Consider the following 22396-nt stretch of genomic DNA (forward strand, 5'->3'; position numbering starts at 1 on the left):
GGGGGGGGGGGGTTACTATGACGTCTTCTACTTTTTCTTAGGAAGTTTTTTCAAACGCTTTTTTTCGTATCTTTAAGGATTGATGAGGAGAAGCTAATGTAAATTTGATGATAGAAGAATGAAGATTAGAAATTGAATTCGAATTGATTTGAATTAGAATTGAAGAATAGAATTGAAAATTGTGAATTTTCATTGTTAATGAATGGGTTTCGTCGGGAGGCGGGTGGTTCATATCGGTTGACTATTTATCAATCGTCAATGAATTTTGATTTCTTATCGGATTTGGAGTGTCTTTATTATGGCGTCTTCTGCTTTTTCTTAGAGAAAGCTTTTGCAAACGTTTTCTCATGTTTAAGGATTGAATTATGACTTGAAATACATCTTAAATTCTGACAGCTAGAAACAGAATAGAAATTAAATAAAAGAATGATGACCAAAAATTGAAAATAAAATTGAAGATTGAACATTCTTATTCAATCTCATTATTTATGATGTAATTGGGATATCAATTACCGATCAACATAATAAATCCAAAATGCAAATGCGACTATTACTCAACTTTCACAGAAAAAATTGCAACGGTGTATTTCAATGTAAATAGATTATGTTTTTTCAGTTTGAGGTGAAGAGAAATCAGACAGGATTCCAGGGGATTCCCAACTGTATCTGAATAGAGCCTCGATAGCACCTGTGTCCAAATTGCTAAATTACAATCCACAAATCCAATTGTCTCCCTGCGTCGGAAAAGAGTATCACAGTGTCGAGGGAAGTGAGAAACAGGGGCTTTATTATTCCTTTCAACGAGTTCGTTTCTCCTTGAATATCAATCACTCTTATTTACAATGGGATACAACAGTTAATTTATAAATTACAATGATTGTTTTTTATTCAATGACTAGAATCGCGTCACTTTGGAGGACTCCTCGGTCTCCTCGTCCTCCTCGTCGATGGTTGCTTCAGTCTGGTACAGCCGAGGGGTTGAACACCTCGAGGGGTAGGACTCGTTGGGTCCTCGCTTCGGGGAGAGCCTCTTACTGTCGAGATACAACTCAGCCTCCAGACAGTCATCTTCGAGGGAATTTTCTCTCATGCCGGGGTAGTTTGGCTGTGCGTAGTCGGAATCACTACTTGTTGTACTTTTTATACTTCCACGATTTTTTTTGGTGTCCTGGATTGAACAAAAGTGGGAATTAGTAGTGACACTCTTTGATTGTGACATTTACTGTGACATAAATCTTGTCACATTAAAGAAGGGAATTTATATAGCGTTTCACATCTTTGTGACGTCGTAGGAAATGATTGGATGAGGTAGGAGGGAAACCGGGATTATTCTCAATATGAATAACCAGAAAATTTTTACTGAAAAAAATTGGATAGTCCAGACCAAGACCGTCATATTCCATCTAAATAGCTGCAATAATGTCATACTATTTAAATTACGACGAAATAGTTATTTTCGTCATAAGATCGTAATGCACCAGATTACGGCCGAGGGTGAAGCCACTGGATAGTGACTTTTCACGAGGCCAATCTGGTGCATTATGTCCGCGTGACGAATGTTATTTTTTCATATTTTGCTGTAAACTGTCATCACTCTCATCTCGAAATTTTAGTTGCGTGAGGAGGTGGGGGCACGAGAGGGGGTCCAGAGGAGCTAAGGCCTTCAGGTGGGGGCGGTGGGGGGGGGGGCAAAGCCCTCACTGAAAAAAAAACAAACAGCAAAAGAAGAAAAAATATATCAAGATGAACAACTTGTAAAAAAATAGGAGATTTTTTGGCGTATCAAAACGACGTATCATCGATTGGTTGTGACTTTGACGACATGGAGGGGGGATTGTTAGTGATCAGAGCTATCAAATAACTGGCGACCCTGTGTACAAGCGAATTGAAGAAGGAAATTTTTATTTCCAATAGATTGTTTTCAACAAAAAAATGCAAACTACAAAATAATTTGTGATAACACAGCTCCAATTTTGTGTCATGAATGACAAATACATTATTTAATTACTGATTTGGTGATTCAAATGGCTTCGCAAATGTTGAAAAATGAAATTTTGATGATTAATGTAGATTCCAGAGCATTCTTATAAATTTTAAATGTCTATTATTGGTAAAATCTGAATGATCATATCAGTCAATTCAGCTGAATCTTGAATCATTTGTATATTTTTGGTCAATTATTATATAAGAAAACGTTTTAATTGTAATGATAATCTTTTACTTAAAAACAAGTCTTTGACAACATTCTCAACTAACTTCGCACCCAATTATTTGGTGTTTTAAGAATTACATTCAGTTTAAAAAAATTAAAACAAACAACAAAAGTCTTCGGAATCGATTTCTGGGTCACTGTCGGATGCATCTAGCGATTTTCCTGGAATTTGGGAAATCATAAATTAATTTTTATTTTAGATATCCACGGCCCGCACCAACATCTTCGTTAAACACTCAGTCCGCTCGTCCACTGTTTGACCATTGAGTGATTCGCTTCACTGATACGATGGCGCCGTTTTCGGAGTACGATGTGTCATTCGGCTACCATCGACTGTACGTGAAATTCGTATTACGTACAGCCGATTGTAGCCGAATATTTTACGAATCGCCGAATGAAATGACGCGCTCTCATTGGCCAGGAGCGTTACCACGCCGTAAAACACTATTTCACGAACAAAAAACGATCCGCGAACTGACGGTTTTCAGCAGAATGTGATAAAAAAAATGTGACGTCACATGACAAAAAAATGCCGGTCATTTTCACATCTTCAGCTGTGAAACGAGAAATATTTTTTCTCCGTGATACTCAATCACGGATTCTTCATAATTGTGAATAGATTTCTGAAATTAGTGATTTGTCTCTGTGGACGCCTGAAAAAAATACTCATATAGAATGGGAAAAACTAAAAAAATGGCATGGTTCGAGTAGTGTGAAGATCTCTGGGAGTACCAAAATACTATGGCACTGTTGATACATTCATTTCCATATTTTTAATAAATTCGTTTTAACATAAAGTTAATTATGATTATTCATAGAAAACCTTACACTCACATTATTCTGTATGACGCAAACTCTCGGCACGACATAATGATTCTCCCCCTCGTGTACCTCATTACGATATCCGAAATTATTGTATCCACTCACTTTGCTATTCACACCAGTCGAGATACCTCCATCAGTCTCTCCACGTCGATTACTGGGGCTCGAACTCCCGTAGAAATTGGGATTACCACTTGGATTAAGTCCCGTGGGATTTCTTATCCCCTCCATCGGCAAAACGTAATCGTAAAATGATTTTCGTGGCTTGATATAAAATCAAACAGAGAAGAAAAATCCATATGTGAACGTTACAATGTCTCAACTCACTGTGGAGTGTGTTTTACCTTGGCACTGGCCAACTATCTACTTTTGCAAATCCCTAATTACGAGGCAAAGAAGCCCCAGGCACTTGAGTGCGCGCATCGTTGGAGATTCCGTTTGTTCTGATATGCGATGAAAATTCAACCCCTCGTTTTGTACTATTTTGTTACACTGTCTGAGTATTATTCGATTAAACAGAGAATTTTACCTGGCGTATGGTGCGTCTTCGGGGCTCGAAGCGCAGATTTGCTCCCTCAATGTGACCTTGAAATGTCTTGTCGAGTTTTACGTGAGTTATCATGAGGTAGATGCGTGGTAGAAGGACACCAGCTATTATTACGTAGGCCGTGAATATCAGGGCAAAGGTAACAACAATGTCTCGCCAATCTCGATTTATGCAGATGAAGATTAAAATCCAGAGTAACCACGTTGATAGCAAACTTATCGCGGTGAAGAACAGGCATTGTCCCTCTCGATAATTTCGGGGTATTTTGTGGATGAGTGAACCAACAGCGAGAAGTATCAGAAGCAGGAGTATATCGTAGGCTAAAAATAAAGGAGAATTTTGGACTAAATTATTGCGGTTCGATAGACGAGAGACTTTTTTGAAAGAAAAAATCGGACAAGTAGTTTGGAAAATATTGAGCCAACAGTTTTTCCCAAAAAGTTAGAGATCTTATTCGGAACGATGCACGAAAAAAATCAATAGGAGAAGTCAATAAAATTAGATTTTTCTATATAACTTATTCTCGTCGGATATTTTCTATGGAAATTCCTCGGCTCAAATTTTCTAAGTTTTTTCATTTTATTTTTATTTTTTTCTCATCAAGAAAATCAAACAAAAAACTTGGAATATTTGAGCTGAGGAAACTCTATAAAAAATATCTCCGTAGAATAAGTTTTATAGAAAAATCGAACTCTATTGATCTTTTCTATTGAATATTGAACATTTCAACACGGAGAGAAATATTCAATAAAAATCAAGTATCTTTCCGTAATTCCGGAGCGAAATGTGGCTGTAGGAAATTTTACGGAACTGTCACGGAATTTTTCCAGAGGGTTCCGTAATTTTTATCTGAATCGCCTATGAAAAATTACGATACCGTCACTTAAATTTCCTGAGTCGATTCCGTAATCGGTGAGCGAATTGTGAGTTCCGTAATTTTTACTAAATATTTCTCTCCGTGACTAGAATCAGCCAAAAACTAATAGAAAATTCAACAGAAATCCGTGACTGGTGGATGGGCGGAGCTTGCGGCTTTGAGATAGCCTTTATGTAAGTTTATGGGGTGAATTTCATTTTGACACGACTTGAATGAAATAGATCTCATTTTGAAGCTTAACAAAAAAGCCTGTGAATGATTTATAATTTGTTGAATTTCACTCTGCCAATCTCGAATTATTGATTTATGAAGACGACTCAGTTTGCATCAGAGTTCCATGCAACGGAGACGTTTGCAATCTTAAAATGATTCTTTTTCTCACCACCTTATGTTGTTTTTGAGATATCGAGAAAAAAAGATTTTTGAGAAAGTGCTATATCTGAAAAAATACTCGACAGATTGAGCTGAAACGAGCTGAAATTTCGTTGAGAAGCAAAACAAGCTTCCTTGTAATACCAATAACAGGAAAGATTACAGACTTTTATTTTTAATTTTACTTCTTTTTCTGTGTCACACATTTTCTAAAAATATATCTTCACGTTCATGGTCGCTTTAGTAGTCATTTTCATGGGAATGAATATGAGGGAATATGATATTTATGCAAATCTACTCCACGTAAATCCGAACTATATTTACTCAATAATCCTATGAATACAGGACTCTTCAAAGTCTCTTCCGAATTCCCCGGAGCAACGGCGAAATACGTCGTCGACAATCCAATTTGTACCCCAAACACAAAAAGCAACATGAGCCCCTGCAGATATCCATTGATATGGCTGGTATACACCCCTCCAGTGGAGAAGGCTAGAAAAAAGGCCCTAGAGAGCATTACTGAAAATACAAATCCTGTTGACAGTGTAGCTACGAATATCTTCCTGGAGTTTAACTCCTCATGACCCATAACTTTCTCCTCCAGGCAAAAAGGGGTCGTGGAGAACAGAAGAAAGATATTTCCCAGTATGAGGAGCATCGTTAGCGTGGGATTGCCGTCCAGTGGATCCTTCAAAGAGAATTTATAAATAATGTAAACCCCCACGGCCAGGGATATAGCAGTGCCGAACGCAACGAGGACCATAACTACTGGCACCCAGTAGTCAGGTCTTATTCCACTTTTTTCATCGGCGGATTCAACCGCCGGGACAATTTCAGTTGTCGTCGGATTGTTTCTGAAGTTGAGACAACTTTCACAAGTATTTTTACTCCAACAAGACGTCACATGTGCCTGTGAGACATTAGAAATCACTTTGAACGTCTCCACATCCACTTGATACGACAAAACATCCACCAAATCCTCAACTTCTGCATCAGTTCTCTGCGAAATTACGTATTTTATCGTTCTCGTGTCCTTGGGAGTCTTGAGTGCCTCGAACACGTCATCTGGGGATATTTTTTTCATCAGTCTGGTGTCGAAGGGGGGCAGGGCACAAATGCCGGAGGGACAGTTGTTTCTCTGGACGTCTGACAACAATTCAGCTATCGAAACCAGGGATTTTCCGATTGCGAGGAGGTGGGGAGAGTGAAATAGCTCGGCATCGTTATCTGGGGTTAGGTAATCCTCAAGGTCAAGGGAGAGAGACGCAGACCTGATGATGTAAGAGCCAATGGGCACGACATCTGAAATATTTAAAGTCTATTTGAAATTTTTGTTGTAGAGTTTTTACGGAGAATTTGAGGAGAACTTCGATTTTAAGGATATCCAAGGACTTTGGATTTTTTTTCTTCGGTGAAATGCTTTTCTACTTTTGTAGTCGAACATCAGAGCTTTCATTTGACAATAAGGATTCCGAAAGTTTAAACTATTTCAATTATTTATTTATAAACAATGAAAAATTTTTAAAATAGCAATTCAGTGCAAAATGTAATTTGAGTAACTCTGAGTATTTATAATTTTTTTTTCAATTTTTCTCATGCAATTTAATTGACAAATTTGATGATTGAAAATGGTTGAATCTATCGTGTGGTCTGTACAAAATTGTAAAAAATACTGGGATATCCTTAAGTTGAACAAAATTTTTTTTTTAATGGCAGACGAAACTGATTAATTCTAAATGAAATCCAGGTAAATGTACCTTCTCATTTAAGGATTGCTGACTACCTTGGCCATTTCTTTTGGTGAAATCTTTTCAAAATTGTGCGGTCAAACGTCAGACCTTTATTTTGCAACGACTTTATTATTTAAACTTTGAAGTCTTTAGTTGATTTTTTCATTTTGAGGGGAATATTTTGAAGATAAATAAATTTTCATAACTATCTGTAAATTTTTAATTGCTAAAAAATTAACTCGAATGCCCTCAAAAAGAATAAAATATCTTGTTCTACATTAACTAACTTAACAAAATCAGAACGTGTTTTTTAACGAAGATTAATAAAATTATGAAAAATGGCAATTTTCCAATATTACGTTTTATTTTTTCTATAAATAACATCAGTTTTTCGAAATCATAATACATTTATTCATAATCAGAATTTACCAGAGCTCAATTTTCTGCCAAAAGAATTTCATTTCCAAAAGTTTGAACAATTTCAATTATTTATAAGAAGAGAATGTTGAAAAGAAAGTCATGTTTTTCCAAACGTAATTAAATGCTACTCATTGCATCAATAATTAAAAGTATAAATGAATATACTAGTCGCCAAATCCATGGACTCATCCATTTTCACTTAAAAATTTATGGATAATTATCTATAAAAAATTATAGATAAAATTAGAAAATAGAAAAATTATAGATAATTATTATTATTCCATGGATAATTATGGAGTTTTACCCCTGAATTTTCATTTAAAACATTATGAATAATTAATTGTTATCCATGAATTTTTAATTGAAAATAAATCCACTGGAATACCCCAAATAAATATTTTTCTTTAAACTGACTGATGAACATTACCATCAGGCGCTGAATCATCCAGTGGTAGAATAATCCACGTGTTCCTCCCCGCGTGCCTCCCAACCCACGACCTGATGGATCTCTCCTCACCAGCCGCGACAATGAGGCCATTATCCGTATTATCAAGTTTCGTTAAATTATTAAAACCGTCCACACAAATCCCCGCCTCTCTGGTACCATCAATAATGATGTTCTGAGCAAAGTCAGTGTCTGTTAACAGCACATCAACAGTCTCGAATTTCCTGGTGATGAAGTCAATGGCTATGTTCACTAATGGTTTTGTAATGTTATCGTTGAAGTAGAAGGCGACTGGAAGATCAGTGATTTCTTGGAGGGGTTGGAGGATGGGGATGTATCCCTCGGGGGCTAGTACTCCGAGATTGTAATAGTCATATGCGCAGTCAGGCTCTGCGGCCAGCATCAGGCAGGTCTTCAGAACCGATCGGGGGTCTTGACAAGTGTCTATCAATCTTAGGCCTTTAATTCGGAAATTAATGAGTGAAGTTGAATCTGTCCGTCTGTTATCGTACACCCAAAAAACAAACTTCATTTTAAGACACATGATCGCAAGTTCACGTATGAAAAAATCGTGTAGAAATTTTCTATACGGATTACGTGTAGAATTTCTGTAGGATTTTCGTATATGATATTCGGATATTTCTACACGGAGAGAAATGTTCAGTAAAAATTACGGAACTCACAATTCGCTCACCGATTACGGAATCGACTCAGAAAATTTAAGTGACGGTATCGTAATTTTTCGCAGGAGATTCAGATAAAAATTTTATAGAAATTTTATAGAAATTTTCACAGAAATACAGAGAAAAATTCATGTTTTCCCCAATAAAATTTCTAGTGCTGGCCGTCACTTTGCGCCTCTTTTCCCGTACTAGCGCTAGAATTTTTCTAAAAAATTTCTCTCCGTGACCCGTCACAGGAGTTTTTACCATTTTATAGACAAGGAGTGTCGTTAAACCGCAATTTGATAAGATTTGCTAATCACCTCAAACCACAAATGACTTTGAATTTTTGTTTTACTCTACTCTAGAGACGCGCAAAATTTAAGAAATTCAAAATTCATTTATTCATGATCTATTGCGAATACAGTAAAACGGATCATTAACTTTATTCTTTGGGGTGTAACGAACATTTAAAAAAAGCTAAAATCGTATGAAAACTGCGGCGCAAGGAGCATTTTGAAGGTAAGAACAGGAAAAAATAGTTTTTCAGGGTGATGCGGGGCAAAATCGATCGGATCGGCGATTTTCCCTAGTTATTCTTATATTCCGTCATATATCACAAACTTTTTAACGGATCCCAAGGCCCAGTGAAGACTTATAAATTTCGCGACATGTCCCCTTAACTGGAAACATGCAAAAGTATCAAGTTCAGTCTCAAATTGAGGTCGTTGCCTCACGTGCGCAAGGTTTCGAGTTCAAATCCCGGTCGGGTAGAATGGTGAGATCTAACCATTTTAAAGTCTTGATCATCATCGCAATATACTCAACCGAGTCGAAGCGATATAAAATGACAATAAAAAAAAGAAACTCTCGAGGCTTTCCGGCTTCAAATTAAGACGTTTGAAAATTTTATTCCAAGACATTTGAAATCTCAAAATGAGGTACTATTTTTTTGGGTGTAGGAGAAAACAATAAGACGGTTCTCATTGTTACATTACCCAAGGTCATCCCGGGAACGAAATCCTCTCTGTTCAATGTCGTTGTTACATAAAGCGCTGTTGTTAATTCTTGGAAGCCCTTTGATGAAGATTCATTACAGTGAGGGCCAAGTGTAGCATCTACAAAGACTGAAACATAACAAAAGGGGGCTGTTGACTTTGAAGACTTTAGTGGACTTTCCATAAGTGAAATTCTTTAGAAAACCATTGCATGCACGAAAAAATTTAATAGAAAAACCTATCGAATTCGTTGGAAAATTCTATTGGATTTCTATGAAAGTTTCTATTAGTTTTTGGCTGATTCTATTGACATGTTCAATAGAAAACATTCAATAGAAAAGGTCAACAGAATTCGATTTTTCTCTATAACTTATTCTTATCATATATTTTCTATAGAATTTGCTCGCCTCAAATTTTCCAAGTTTTTGTCATTCTATTTTTCTTTTCTTCTCATCAAGAAAATCAAACGAAAACACTTGGAAAATTTGAGCCGAGGAAGTTCTATAGAAAACATCTCAATAGAATAAGTTATATAGAAAAATTCTATTGACTTTTTCTACTGAATATTTTCTATTGAACATTTCAATAGAATCGGCCAATAACTAATAGAACAGTTCAATAAAAATTCAATAGAATTTTCTAACGACTGCGACAGGTTTTTCTATTAAATTTTTTCGTCCGTGTGAAAAAATCATTCTGCTTTTCTTGGAAGCACCGGGTGAAAATGTCAGAAAACGTTTTTTCAGTCGTAGAAATTCTCAAACAAGTATGTCTTTAGACGTTTTTCACTGATATTTATCATAGAAATGATGAAACCCTAGAATGATCACCCTATGAGGGAAACCTCACCGCACGTCGTTTTTCTTTAATTACAATGGACTGACTAATCGGAAAAATTTAAAAAAATTGACTTTGTCAATTGAAGTCTCTAAAAATTATAGTGGTTTTTAGAACAACATATTTCCCAAAATTTCTAAAGAAAATAAATTATTTCGCAGAGATGAATTATTGTTTCCCATGTTAAATGAAATTGCCCATGACACGCCACTGCCGGAAACTCGCTAAACGCGCCCGGACAGTATATAGTGAATTTGGCAACGCTAGAGCCTCAATAACACAGCGGGGAATCCCCGCGTTTGGTGACCAGACTAAGGTTAAAATATTTACTAACTTCTAATTCCGAATTATTACTTCATAAAATTTCAAAGATTTCTCAAGTCATTGTAGTGTGGATGTAGAAACGAAATTAATCAAACGTAACTATGAAATTTTATATTTTTGTTTCTTCCACATTTATTTCGAAAATAAACGTATTACGAACGGAATGTGAAAATCTCTTTTATTGTAGTTTACACAATTTTCAACGAAAAACATTTCTTCACATTTTCTTTTACAATCACCCGTGGAGATAATGCAAAATAAATTTTGTTCATTTGAATTTCGTCTCTAAAACGTGAGCATTTCGGCAACAATTTGAGAATTCTTTTCTAGCTGCGTAAATTTCGTGAAAAAAGTGTCAACATTTGCCCCAATAAAATAAATAAAAGAAATCACTCAGATAAAATCCAATATATATCAAGACGTAAAAAATCCCCTCTTCCGTAACACTTCACCACTGCACGAAAATGGAGAATCAATGAATCACCAGTTAATAAAGCATCGCCAGGTGTTTGCAAGATGGTTTGATTTCTGCAGATATTATCCTCGAACCCGGAAGCCTGAACGATGAAAAAAATCAGCACCACTATCATACTTTTTCAATTAAAATGCCCACTTCTGACGAACGGAAGAAACGTTCATTCTCTTTTTCAATTAAACCGAGCGTGTCAACTCTGAAAATAAACGGAGAAAGAATAATCAATGAATTGATTAGAACCAATAGACAACACCTCGGGGAGCACTGAGCATCAGAGGCCACAGCCACTCTATGATTACCTCAAAAAACACAGTGGTCACGCCGAAATTGATCGATGAGACACACATTATTTTCCTCGAATCACCAGTCGGATTGATTCCACTGTCAGTAATAAAACGCATGTTTTATTGAGTGGATTGTATCCGGCCGGTAAATTGGCCGGCTTGAGTAGACACTCTCGAGTGCACAGAAAAACGCTGAAACTTGATCAACTCGGTATTAATTCAATTAGGCACAAGAGCCTCAAACGATCACTGGGAAACCCTCCGTTGGATTCCGGTGAATTGTTACAACTCCTCAACAACAACTCGAACAAACTTTTCCACATCGAAATGGAGTTGGATAAAGTTTGGCCTGGAGGGCTGCATTATCAATACAGGTATGGCTCTTTTGTGTTATGGCACATATTGCCGTTGGAAGCCGCATAGCTGCCGCCAAAGACCCTCTTTTCATAAATGAATTAAACGCTTTAGTTACCCCCTACGTCCGTGAGAATTTTTTTTTCACTCCACGGTTAATTATTCAGCGTTAGGTACGTCACGAAAGGTTGACGATCATTTAGTGACATTAAGGAGGATAAAATGCCTCACACACTCATTTAAAGTAGCTCTACCCTTACGGCTCGAGTCATTGAGGGTTTTCACAAAAAAGAAATTCTAAAAATTATTGTTTTCGTGAAATTCTAAAAATTATTGTTTTTGTGAGTAAATTATCGAAATTAATCATAGAGGTCTTAAACGTATGGATTATCTCATTCATCAATTTTTTAATAACAAATATGAAGTTTTTGTAATGGTGGCCGGAGTTTTTCCCTCATTGAAAAATTTCCGGAAATTTTTTCCCCGAAATTCCTTTCTCGGCGAATTCTTCCCTTTGAAATTAATTTCCCTTACGAATTTTTTCCGTGTGGGATTTGGCTTGGAGTTTGTTTTCAGACAATGCCAATTGAATTTCGTTTTTTGTAGCGTAGAAGAAAAATATTAAAAATGATTGATCTATAAAGGAAAAACTGAATCTGGATTGTAATTTTGTCTTTTTATAGATGTTCTATTTGAAGAGGGAAATCCTATTTTGATGAAAAGGTGTTTGTAATTTATTCATGATGTTAAGAAATTGTCGACTTCAAGGAAATAATGAATGTTACATCCTATCCTATCGTAAAAAGGAGAAAGGAAATCGATCTCGAAATATCTCGAAAAATCTTGAATAAGCGTAAGCGTAAGACTGAAACCGAAGCGCCACTACGTGTGGAGATGAGAAGGCGCGTGCGCAGCAGGCGCGGTCAATCCCGTTCAATAAAATGAATTGATGATGTGTTCAAATATGTCTAATTGAATATTTTCAAGGGAAATTTCACCTGTTTTTTTTTAGGACATGGGAACTTTTCTTGAGAAATATTTTTCAGGGGCAAGATTTTGCAGGAAAAAAAAATTTCCAGGGTATTTTTTACAGGAAAACAAATCTGGGAATCTTTTTCAATTGACTAGAGAGGAGAGTTTAATATTTAGAACGCGAGGACGCGCGTACAAAGAAATTTCATTAAAAAACCTAGCGAATTCGTTCAGAAATTCTATCAGATTTGTATTAAACTTTCTATTAGTTTTCAGTTGACACTAGTCTATTGAAAAATTATAGCTTATGTGTGCGTCTTTTTTTCAATCCAAATGTTCATTGGAAAATCCTCTATAGAAAAAAATCAATCGAATTAAATTGTCCTATACAACTCATTGTATATGGAAAAAACTTGAAAAATTCATGTCGAGCAATTCCTACAGAAAATATCTCAAATAAAAAAAATTATCTAGAAAGATAAAAGTCCACTGATTTCTGCTATAAAATTTTCTCCATTGGGCATTCTCTGTAAAAAATGCACAGTAAAGCTGCGGAATTTTTCACCAGAAACCGCCAAAAACTGAAAGAACTTTCAATAAAAATTCAATAGAATTTTCTACCGAGTTCGCCAGGTTTTTCTAAGAAATGTTATCGTGTCGGAAACTAATTTATTAACGTATAATACTCTTTTATTAAGATCAAATGAATCGTTTATTTCACCGCGTAGCCTACGACGGTCATAACAAAAAATATTTTCCAGCCTTATGCCGAAATCCACTGTTTACGCACTCGGATCGAAATTACCATTTTATTTTAGTAGCAAAAAGTTAGAGCTCTCTACGGAAATCATTTCGATTTCAAAATTCCGAATCGATAAAGTTGTCATTCGTCCAGTTGACTTAGGGGAATCCCCTGGAGATGACTCTGAACAGTTACCGATCGAGTCGCTTACCCACAGATTTTTCCAGAAATTCTACCATCGATTTTACCCATCAACGCCCACCCAGAGGCTGTTGACACAGACCAAAAATACAGAATAAAACATAATTATACCCCCTGTTGTGCCTGTGTTCGTGATGCGCGTAGATGGTCAAGTGTCGCGAGATGCTACTCCACCTGTCCTCGACGAAAAAGGAGAAAAAACTCGAGTGCTTTGAGTACAATGCTGGCTGGTGACAAGCGCAAAGGGGGAATGATTGCCGGCATTCTGATTGTATTCTAATTCCAGTCATTCCAACGACGATAATCGACACGGGAAGTGGGTAAGAACGTGTAATCAGTTTGTTCGAGGCGAGATGGCATCGCTCAGTGGATTCATCGAGTTCTTCCAGAAGGGAAAGGTGAATGTAATGAATTACACTTGAATATTTAACTGACACGCGAATTATCCAGTTAGTATGATGAAGGGTCTTTCCGGTTTTTAGACATTCAGACCGAAGAAAAAGTTCACTCATGGAACTTTGCGGTATTCGCTCTATAAACAGGCCCAGGCATCGTTGAATTCGGGGATCAATCTTCGCGCGGCTGTTAAATTGCCACCTGGAGAGGATATGAATGATTGGATCGCAGTGCATGGTAAGGGGAATTCAAATGACAAGTTTCAAATGCAATAGAATAGAATGAGTCGATTGGTTAAATGAAGTATCGAGATAACGAGGCTTTCAGAACAAAATGTCAGAGGATTTTACAAAACTTCAATTTCTATAAAAAACAAAGCCGGACATTTCTCTCCTGCGAGGTTTGTCTTTGAGATATAGGAGAGGATGGAGCAAAATGAATATTTCTGACGGTTTTTTCAATATTCATGACTCTGAAACAAATTTCCGTTGAGTTGAGAAAGAACTGTACTCTTCGTAAACCCATTTATTTAATGTCAATAAATTTTGTGGAATTCAAATCACCCATTTCTGTACTTGTAGATATTGATGATGTCGTTAGGGCAATTTTGCATCCTTCTTCGTAATTGAATTAATTTCCATGAGGATAATATGATCGAATAGGAAAAGAGTTGAGGAATCTTTTTTTTATCATTAGTAAAACTAATTTCGCATAATAAGAAAAATTAATTTGATTACATTCGTATTGTCTAGTCACGAAATATTGGTGATTAAATATGTTGAATTATATAGCTTTTTACTGAGAACTTATTTGATGAGATTTTGCGTACAAAAACGAATCGACGTAGAGAGCGCCGGAGAGTTAATATAAACATAAACAATAACTCCATGGGCAGAAAGAACTGAGAGTTCTTTGTCGATAGGTGACGATATTCTTTTTGGTCTTTGAGACCGGTATTTAGTCTGTTGGAGCAATTCGTAGAGTACAGACTTTCTTCCTCGTGCCATATTAATAAAGAAAGACAAAAGTAAATTCACTGCGTTTAAGAATTTTTTCATGACCCACTTCCATTAAAATAAAATTCATGTTATGAAACTCATAGGAGTGTTTTTCACGTTGATGTTAGGGTCCAGTAAAGTCCCATGTTCACGAATAATTATCACTGAATGATGTATTCATATTTTTTTCCACAGTCGTAGATTTCTTCAACAGGATAAACCTGATTTATGGAACGATATCTGAATACTGCGACTCTGCGTCGTGTCCCACGATGAGTGGAGGCGCGAGATTCGAGTATTTGTGGGCCGATGGTGAAAAGTATAAGAAACCCACTGCCCTTCCGGCTCCACAGTACGTGAGCCTTTTGATGGATTGGATAGAGACACAGATCAATAACGAAAATGTCTTTCCTGTCTCCACGGATATTCCCTTTCCCAAGACCTTCATCGGTCTGTGTAAAAAAATTCTCACTCGATTGTTTCGGGTATTTGTTCATGTGTACATTCATCACTTCGATAGAATCGTGGCGATTGGGGCGGTGAGTATGTATGATAGAGCATGACAATAAATTTACACTGAAACTCATGATGGTGTTGAAAGTAGATAAGTTGGACATTTAAAAAAAAAATTTTCTCTTTCTGTAGAGGATTTTGGGGGAAACAAAAATAATGTTCAGATATTTTTCAATGAATTTTCAAAATACTGTGGATCGCATTTTTCATGCATTTGACGGGATATTCCTTTACAGAATATTTTGTTGATTTTTTTATAGTCGAGGAATTTATGAAAATTCATCAAGATCATTTTTGAGAAGCTTGAGAAATTTTCTAAAAAAATTAACTCTTGATGGATTCTCGTGAATTTTAGGAGTGGAGAAACCGAGCAAAATTGATCTTTCGGTATTTCTTATTCTAGTTCAACTCAATACTCCAAGAGATCTCAACAAAATGCTGTGAATGAGCCTTTTGAGCTAAAATCTACCAACAGATTCTCTTATTTGCTACCTTCAACGTATTTTAAAATTTATGAGAGACCATTTCCTAATAAATTAAATCGTTTAAGAGATCATTACAAAATACAGTGGATAAAATTCTAATACTGGTTCGATTCGAGATTTCCATGAACATGATTTTGTTCAGCTTGTGAAAAAAATTGTCAAGTCTTTTTTTTTTCAATTTCACGAGCTACATAAATGATTTTCTGTAGTTTCTCGATAAGCCTGATGGTTTCAGAGATGTGTGTGAAATGAAATGAATAGAATTTTTCAATTTATCTCATTTTCCCACATAACAGAAGAGAATCAGCGCAGAATTATAACCAGGAAAAAAGGTCGTCCAGAATAATGGACTCATTGAATTTGTTATCTGCAGGAAGCCCACGTGAATACGTGCTACAAACACTTCTACTACTTCGTGACTGAGTTCGAGCTGATAAATGTGAAAGAACTCGAGCCACTATCTGAAATGACGTCCAAAGTGTGCAAAGATACGACGGCGCCTTCAAGCACACCCTCCAATAGTCAATCGAGATAGTCAACTTAGGATAGAATAAACGATCTAATGATTCCAGTGAATGAAATCAATTGACATATTCAAATCTCCAATTTTTCAAGTTTTCTACATTTGAAAATATCTCTGTCAACTACTCTCTGCACATTGCATATACTTAATTCATCTAGTCATTTACACCAAGACAATTGTTCATTATTTGTGTTTGTCATCGATAATAAAAATTAAAAAGACAGAACAGAAAAATAAAAACGACGAATTGTATATTTTTCAGTAAAGTTTTTTCGTATTAACGAAGTACAGTGAGTTCTTTTTGTTAATTACATAATATTTTTACAGTTTCACTTTCACATGATAAATAATGAGATTTGGTTTGAACTCGTGACTATACCGAGTCCCTCATCCCGTATTCTTTCATTCGAGAAACCAAAGTTTACAATAACTTCACTATCGAATAAACTTCGTGTACATGTCAGATCGTAAAAAGGATCTGACAATTACACGACTTTACCATGATTTTAAGTTTTCTTTATTCGCTAAATTTTCGGAGGGTGGACTTAAACACGGATCCAGTACTGCTGAGCTCTGATCGTGTTGTAATCCGACAGATTCTCGACTGGTCCAACTGCTGCGACGACTGGGCAGTGGTCATAGATGTACTTCATTCCAACTTCTTGAATTGTTTTTGCATTGACACTCTGAAAAATTCAAGGGAGAGAATTAATTAAAATTATACATCTGAGAGGAGTCTCATAAGGGGGCATTTAAACATTACGCCACACGATTGGCAGAGAGGGGATTCTTCAGGTTGTGATGCCACGCCATGTTTTCTTTTTTTCATTTTTATATATCTTTTCATATAATATATAATATTATACCATTTTTGTATCCATCGGTGTTTTTGTTCAATCGAATGACATTTCGTACAGTAAAATTTGCCACGATTTTCTGAGTCTTCTAAGAATTATTATTGCATGCTTTCCGAACTCGTAAACTTGGAAATCGCTACAAAAAAAAATCTTCCAGGCTGTTACGATGGGGTTTTTCACTAGTGTTGCTGGCCACAACTCCACACGACTAAAAAAACTTGGACCCAAAGGGCGGCACTGAGAAAAACGCGCCTAACTAGCATTCTAATATGCATGGAAAACAACTATTGGTCAGTTATCAACGCACATCTCTAGATCTAAAGCAGATAGCAAAATTTTTGTTGGAACCTTTTTTGTAGAGCGAATTAAGATCTACAAAAAATGTTTCTACAAAAATTTCTCAATCTCCGTTAGATTCGGAGATATTCCTCGAAAACTCAGCTAAGAGCCAACTCGACTTAAAGTTTTGCCGCTTCGTTACTGAAATAAATACTATTGAACTTACATCTATCCTGGCTTCGAGTTCATGAAGGGGAATTCTACGATCATAACACAGCATTTGTCTCCCAATGTCTTCACAAATGGCAGTGGTCCCATCGAGCTGCAGCAGCATATTGGTCTTCAGGATGTTCTTCGCCCTGTTGACCTCCTTCTCAGTGATACTCGTGCAGATCTTCATCCACTCCTGCTGGATATTCCAGACCATGTCCTCGCACTGCATGGGATCGCACACGAAGTACACCCCCCAGAGTCCAGTGTCCTTGTAGCAAGTATTGAAACTCTGGTAGCTGTGGCAGAGGCCGTCCTCAGCGGACGCTCTGGCGAGGTTCGTGGCGTTGTTGACTCCACCACCCTGGCTGCGATCCCAGGCACCCATGAGTGTGTTGGCCACCATAAGGGGGATGTTGTCGGCACTGGTCCACCCAGCACCCTCGACAGCGAGGGCAACATGAGCCAGAGGCATCGAGTCGTCTCTAACTCGGATCTCTGAGCCCGTGTAACGACATGGAACGAGGGTGGGTGGGATCTCGTCGTAGAAAGGCCCCTTCATCTTACCGAAGTGCTTGTCAGCGAGATCAACTAACTGGGCATGATCCACACCACCAGCACCAGCCAGGACAAACCTAGGAGCATTAATCGGTTTAATTATGATTACAAAAATGGAATGTTTGAATATATTAATTAGTTTATGTTATAAATTAATTAGTTTATTTTTTAATCATTCTGGCATCAATGCAGAGCAAAAAATCCCCGAGTTAAAAAGATGCTTGGACTAACAACACAGAAATTTCCATTCTGAGAAGAATAAATTCTCTCTTTCGAAATTAAATATTAGCCAATCGAGAATATCTATCTGTAATTCTTTAATGGAGAAATAAATTGAGGTGAAGGAAGCAGGGTATTTGGAGAAATAACAACAACGTTGATTAAGTTATTATTATTTCTCCAAATACTCTGATTCCTTCACTTCAATTTATGAATATGGAGATGAATGAAAATATTAGGGGAAATAAATATTCCGTATTGGTTTGATGGACACGCATGTACAAAAAAATTCCACAGCTTATAGGTGGAATTTATACAATTTACTCTATTGAGATACACTGGTAGAAAAAATTATTTTTATTGAGAAGTTTCTTGGAACAAGTATTATAGACTTGAACCAATTTCAAATAAATAAGATATTACGGTTGATAAAAATTATTTATTCTTGAGATCCATTCACCAGAAGAACAAGAAAGTTCAATTTTTTTAAACCTAATAGAATCTTCAGAGTTAGGAAACTGTTGGGTAGAAAAAAATCAAATACTCTCATTATTGCGACAACTAAGAGGAACTTCAATTCTAGAGAAGTTCGATTTCTCCCAATCAAATGTATCTCAAGAAGAAATAACTGGTATTTACTATGAAATCATGTTTTTTTGAAAATTAACAACCAAATGATAATAAATTTCTCTGAAATAAAATGAAAACAAAATTCTCTTGATACCATTAATTTTTTCTGTCAGGGTATTTTATGAAAATTCCCCGCCTCAAATTTTCTACGTTTTTTTGTCAATTGTTTTCAGCGAAGAAAATGAGGAGGAAAAAACGTAGAAAATTCATGCCAAGAAATTCGTATAGAAAATATCTCAATAGAAAAAGTTGTTTAGAAAGATCAAATTCTGATTTAAGTCGTTGACGTTCTTTGTAAAAATCAACATCAACGAAATTTCATTTGAAAATCTCCTTCGGGAATTGTTCTCTCGAAAATTAACTCCAAAAGTCGAACAAACCTTGGAGGTCCATAATGAGTCCTCACGTAGTTCACAAGATCATTCCTCGTGATGGACTTGATGTTCTCAGTGGGCCCGAGGATCGTTCGCCCCAGGGGAGTGCCCTGGTAAGCCACTGCGTGCAGATGATCGAAGACCACCTCCTGCAAGTTAGTCTCCACTTCCTGCATCTCTCTGAGGATCACCCCTCGCTCGCGCTCAATCTCACTCTCCCCCAGCTTCGAATTCTGGATTATGTCGCTGAGAATCTCGATGGCCTTGGGCACGTCCTGGGAGAGGCATTTAGCGTAGAAGACTGTCTGCTCTCGACTCGTGTAGGCATTCAGGTGGGCTCCCATGTTCTCAATCTCCAGCTCCAGATCGGTTTGCGAACGCTTCGCTGTGCCCTGGAGTTGGAAATGTGGTTTTAATAACTTTTCAAGAGTTGGAGAGATAACTTTTCATCTAGAGATGTATGATAAGGAAAATTTCTTCTGAATTTAGGTTTAATGTAACTTCATTACTGAGGAAGTGAAGAGTAATGAAGTTACATTAAAGCTGGGAAATATCTCGAGATTGAAAAGAGTTTAGGACACTTGAGATGGGACAATTTTCCAGAAAACAATTTTTTTAAATTACTGGACATCCATCAGCAGCAGTTTTCTGGTCAGCAGAAATGACGTTAAGACATATTCACCAGAAAATCACCCTCTTGTTCTCGGTTTTCACCTTCAGTACTGATTTCAATTGAATTCAATTCATTCATTAGTCTTCAGACTAATGCCACAGAAACTAACGATGATAAAAATACTTTAACAAAACAATACCCAGCAAATTACAAAGTAACAGCAATTACTGTTAAATTTTAGTTTTTCGAAAATATCTCGACATTCAGAAGAGATGAGACAATTATCGTGAGGACCATTCTGTAGCTGGCACTTCCTCCAAAAGATTCCGATGAAAATGTACTCATCATCCTTGCAATCGTAGGAGATATTCATCGAAATCTCCAAGAGAAAAAGTTCACAAGTATTGAAAGAACGACAATTATTAGAGGATGGATTGACAATCAGAACGAAGAAGACATTTCCATGGATTATGTACCTTGAAAGCCATGTGTTCCATGAAGTGAGCAACCCCATTGGTCTTGTCAGTCTCACACCGACTCCCTGCGTCGATCCATAATCCCACAGTGGCTGTAGGAGCACCAGTGTCTTCACTAGCCACTCTCATCCCACTCTCCATCGTTGTTGTCTTGGTTGGGGGCTGGTTTATCAGAACCTCCTTCAACGAGGCCGCCGTCGACTGCCATTGTTTGCGGCTCTAGCAATTCACATATGACACACTGATAAATCTAGATCTACATCTTAGCTATCCTGATGACAAAATCCATGGGATGGCACTGTGGCATTACGTAAGAGGGGGAATTCACATGAATGGAGAGAGGAAATTCAGGAAAAATGAGGGAATATTGATCTGGGGAGGTTGATCATCTACTGGGAATTGTTGAATTACCTTGACAAGATTTGTTTTGTCGGAATACGTCCGCAACGCGGTGCCGAGCCTCAGGAGACGGGTCGCCATTTTTATAGACAAGGCGATGGACTTCTCGGCTCCTCCAATCTCCACCTGCAGGGGACCTGCAGGGGAATTGACGCCTGGTGACCTCTAGTTGTCGCCAGTTTTGAAATTCAATCAGCAATAGGGGCGGGTGGGGTAAAATGGACACTAGACTTTTTTATTAATTGTTCATAACTCAGAAACGAATTTATCAATTGAGCTCAGTTTAGGCTCGTCACAAAGGGAAAGAATTGTTCTTTGTATTGAAAGAAAATTATTAAATTTCGCCAACATTTCAACCTTTCATTAACATTTTTAAAAAAGTCAAAAGTGTCCGTTTTACCCCAACCTCCCCTATAGAAAACTTGGGAAAATTGGTTTAAAAATTTAACAATTGTTTTTGCATTTTTTACAATTCACTGACGTCACCACATGATTTTCATTTTTTTATCAAGGGGAGATTACTATGAATTTTAAAAGTCGCGAACGATTGGAGTGAGATTTCTGGTGCATTGAAGATCGATTGTATATGTCTAAAAAGGAATAATTGGTGCAAAAAAATAATTGTTTATTGTTCGTTTGCTCTGCACATGCTTAAAATGGTAAAAATAGTCCACGGGATCAAATTTTTGAGCTACAGAGGTTTTTTTTTAATTAAAAAAAAATGGTCAATAACATTTACGAATTAGTTTCTTGAATTTCAACTCCTACACAGCTAATTTTGTGTTGTTTAATATAAAACATTTGCGCCATTCATGTAAGATAGGCAAAAAATTATCCTTAAAATATTTAAAATAGGGGAGGGTAGGGTAAAATGGACACTTTTGACTTTTTTTTAAATATTCATATCTCAGAAACAGATTTATCAATTGCGCTCAGTCTAAGCTCATCACAAAGAGGAATCATTGTTCTTTCAATTGAAAAATAAAATTGTTCCATTTCATGAACAATTCAACACGTCATGAATATTTTAAAAAATGTCAAAAGTGTCCATCTTACCCTACCCTCTCCTATATTCTCGATTTTTTCAGAAACATTTTTTTGACTATTTTACATGAATGGTGTAATTTTTCATTTTAAAAAAGACCGAAATTAGCTATGTAGGAGTCTAATTTTAACAAACTAATTCATAGAATAGTTATTACAGATTTTTAAAAAAATGTTGAGAAGAAAAACCTCTGTATTTCAAAAAACGGAGGCCCGGGACTATTTTTAACATTTTAAGCATCTGCGGGGCAAACGAACAATAAACAATTCATTTTTTTGCACTAATTATTCATTTTTAGACATATATAGTCGATCCTCATTGTGTGAGTAATCTCATTCCAATAGACCGCGACTTTTGAAAGTCACAATACTCTTCCCTCAATTCACAGGTAATAGTAATAATAATATTAAAACAATGTAAAACTTAAAAATATAAAATATAAAAACCCGAGAGAGGGTATACATCAGATGAATAAATAAATAATTAAAATGTGGTTGTGGCGGTGAAGCCCATTTCAATCAGACTGCAATTTCTGATGAATAACTGT

The 22396-nt window shown here is 36.5% G+C and overlaps 3 protein-coding genes across 6 annotated transcripts; 1 reads left to right on the top strand and 2 right to left on the bottom strand.

Moving 5' to 3' along the window:
* Positions 1 to 809: 809 nt before the first annotated feature.
* Positions 810 to 11342, bottom strand: LOC107047718. 3 transcript variants are annotated; one of them, XM_015270525.1, is made up of 8 exons: positions 11021 to 11342; positions 10731 to 10917; positions 9086 to 9214; positions 7408 to 7884; positions 5155 to 6132; positions 3564 to 3901; positions 3047 to 3259; positions 810 to 1168 (listed from the first exon to the last, which is right to left on the bottom strand). In XM_015270525.1, the coding sequence occupies exons 2-8, from the start codon at positions 10834 to 10836 to the stop codon at positions 896 to 898; spliced, it is 2514 nt and encodes an 837-aa protein (XP_015126011.1). In that variant the 5' UTR covers positions 10837 to 10917; positions 11021 to 11342; the 3' UTR covers positions 810 to 895. The 3 variants fall into 3 exon arrangements, with proteins under 3 accessions (XP_015126011.1, XP_015126012.1, XP_015126010.1); XM_015270526.1 differs by having other exon boundaries at positions 3140 to 3298; XM_015270524.1 differs by having other exon boundaries at positions 3047 to 3298.
* A 1989-nt stretch (positions 11343 to 13331) lies between these two features.
* Positions 13332 to 16450, top strand: LOC107047853 (MOB kinase activator-like 3). 2 transcript variants are annotated; one of them, XM_015270718.2, is made up of 4 exons: positions 13332 to 13678; positions 13757 to 13907; positions 14864 to 15207; positions 16040 to 16450. In XM_015270718.2, the coding sequence occupies exons 1-4, from the start codon at positions 13628 to 13630 to the stop codon at positions 16199 to 16201; spliced, it is 708 nt and encodes a 235-aa protein (XP_015126204.1). In that variant the 5' UTR covers positions 13332 to 13627; the 3' UTR covers positions 16202 to 16450. The 2 variants fall into 2 exon arrangements, with proteins under 2 accessions (XP_015126204.1, XP_015126205.1); XM_015270719.2 differs by having other exon boundaries at positions 13332 to 13672.
* Positions 16424 to 20930, bottom strand: LOC107047852 (mitochondrial-processing peptidase subunit beta). Its single transcript, XM_015270717.2, has 5 exons — positions 20817 to 20930; positions 20406 to 20624; positions 19323 to 19708; positions 17552 to 18170; positions 16424 to 16875 (listed from the first exon to the last, which is right to left on the bottom strand). The coding sequence occupies exons 1-5, from the start codon at positions 20883 to 20885 to the stop codon at positions 16735 to 16737; spliced, it is 1434 nt and encodes a 477-aa protein (XP_015126203.1). The 5' UTR covers positions 20886 to 20930; the 3' UTR covers positions 16424 to 16734.
* Positions 20931 to 22396: the final 1466 nt, after the last annotated feature.

The sequence above is a fragment of the Diachasma alloeum genome, unplaced genomic scaffold (assembly GCF_001412515.2).
Source record: "Diachasma alloeum isolate Michigan unplaced genomic scaffold, Dall2.0 Dall_scaffold_78908, whole genome shotgun sequence".
Classification (NCBI taxonomy): domain Eukaryota; kingdom Metazoa; phylum Arthropoda; class Insecta; order Hymenoptera; family Braconidae; genus Diachasma; species Diachasma alloeum.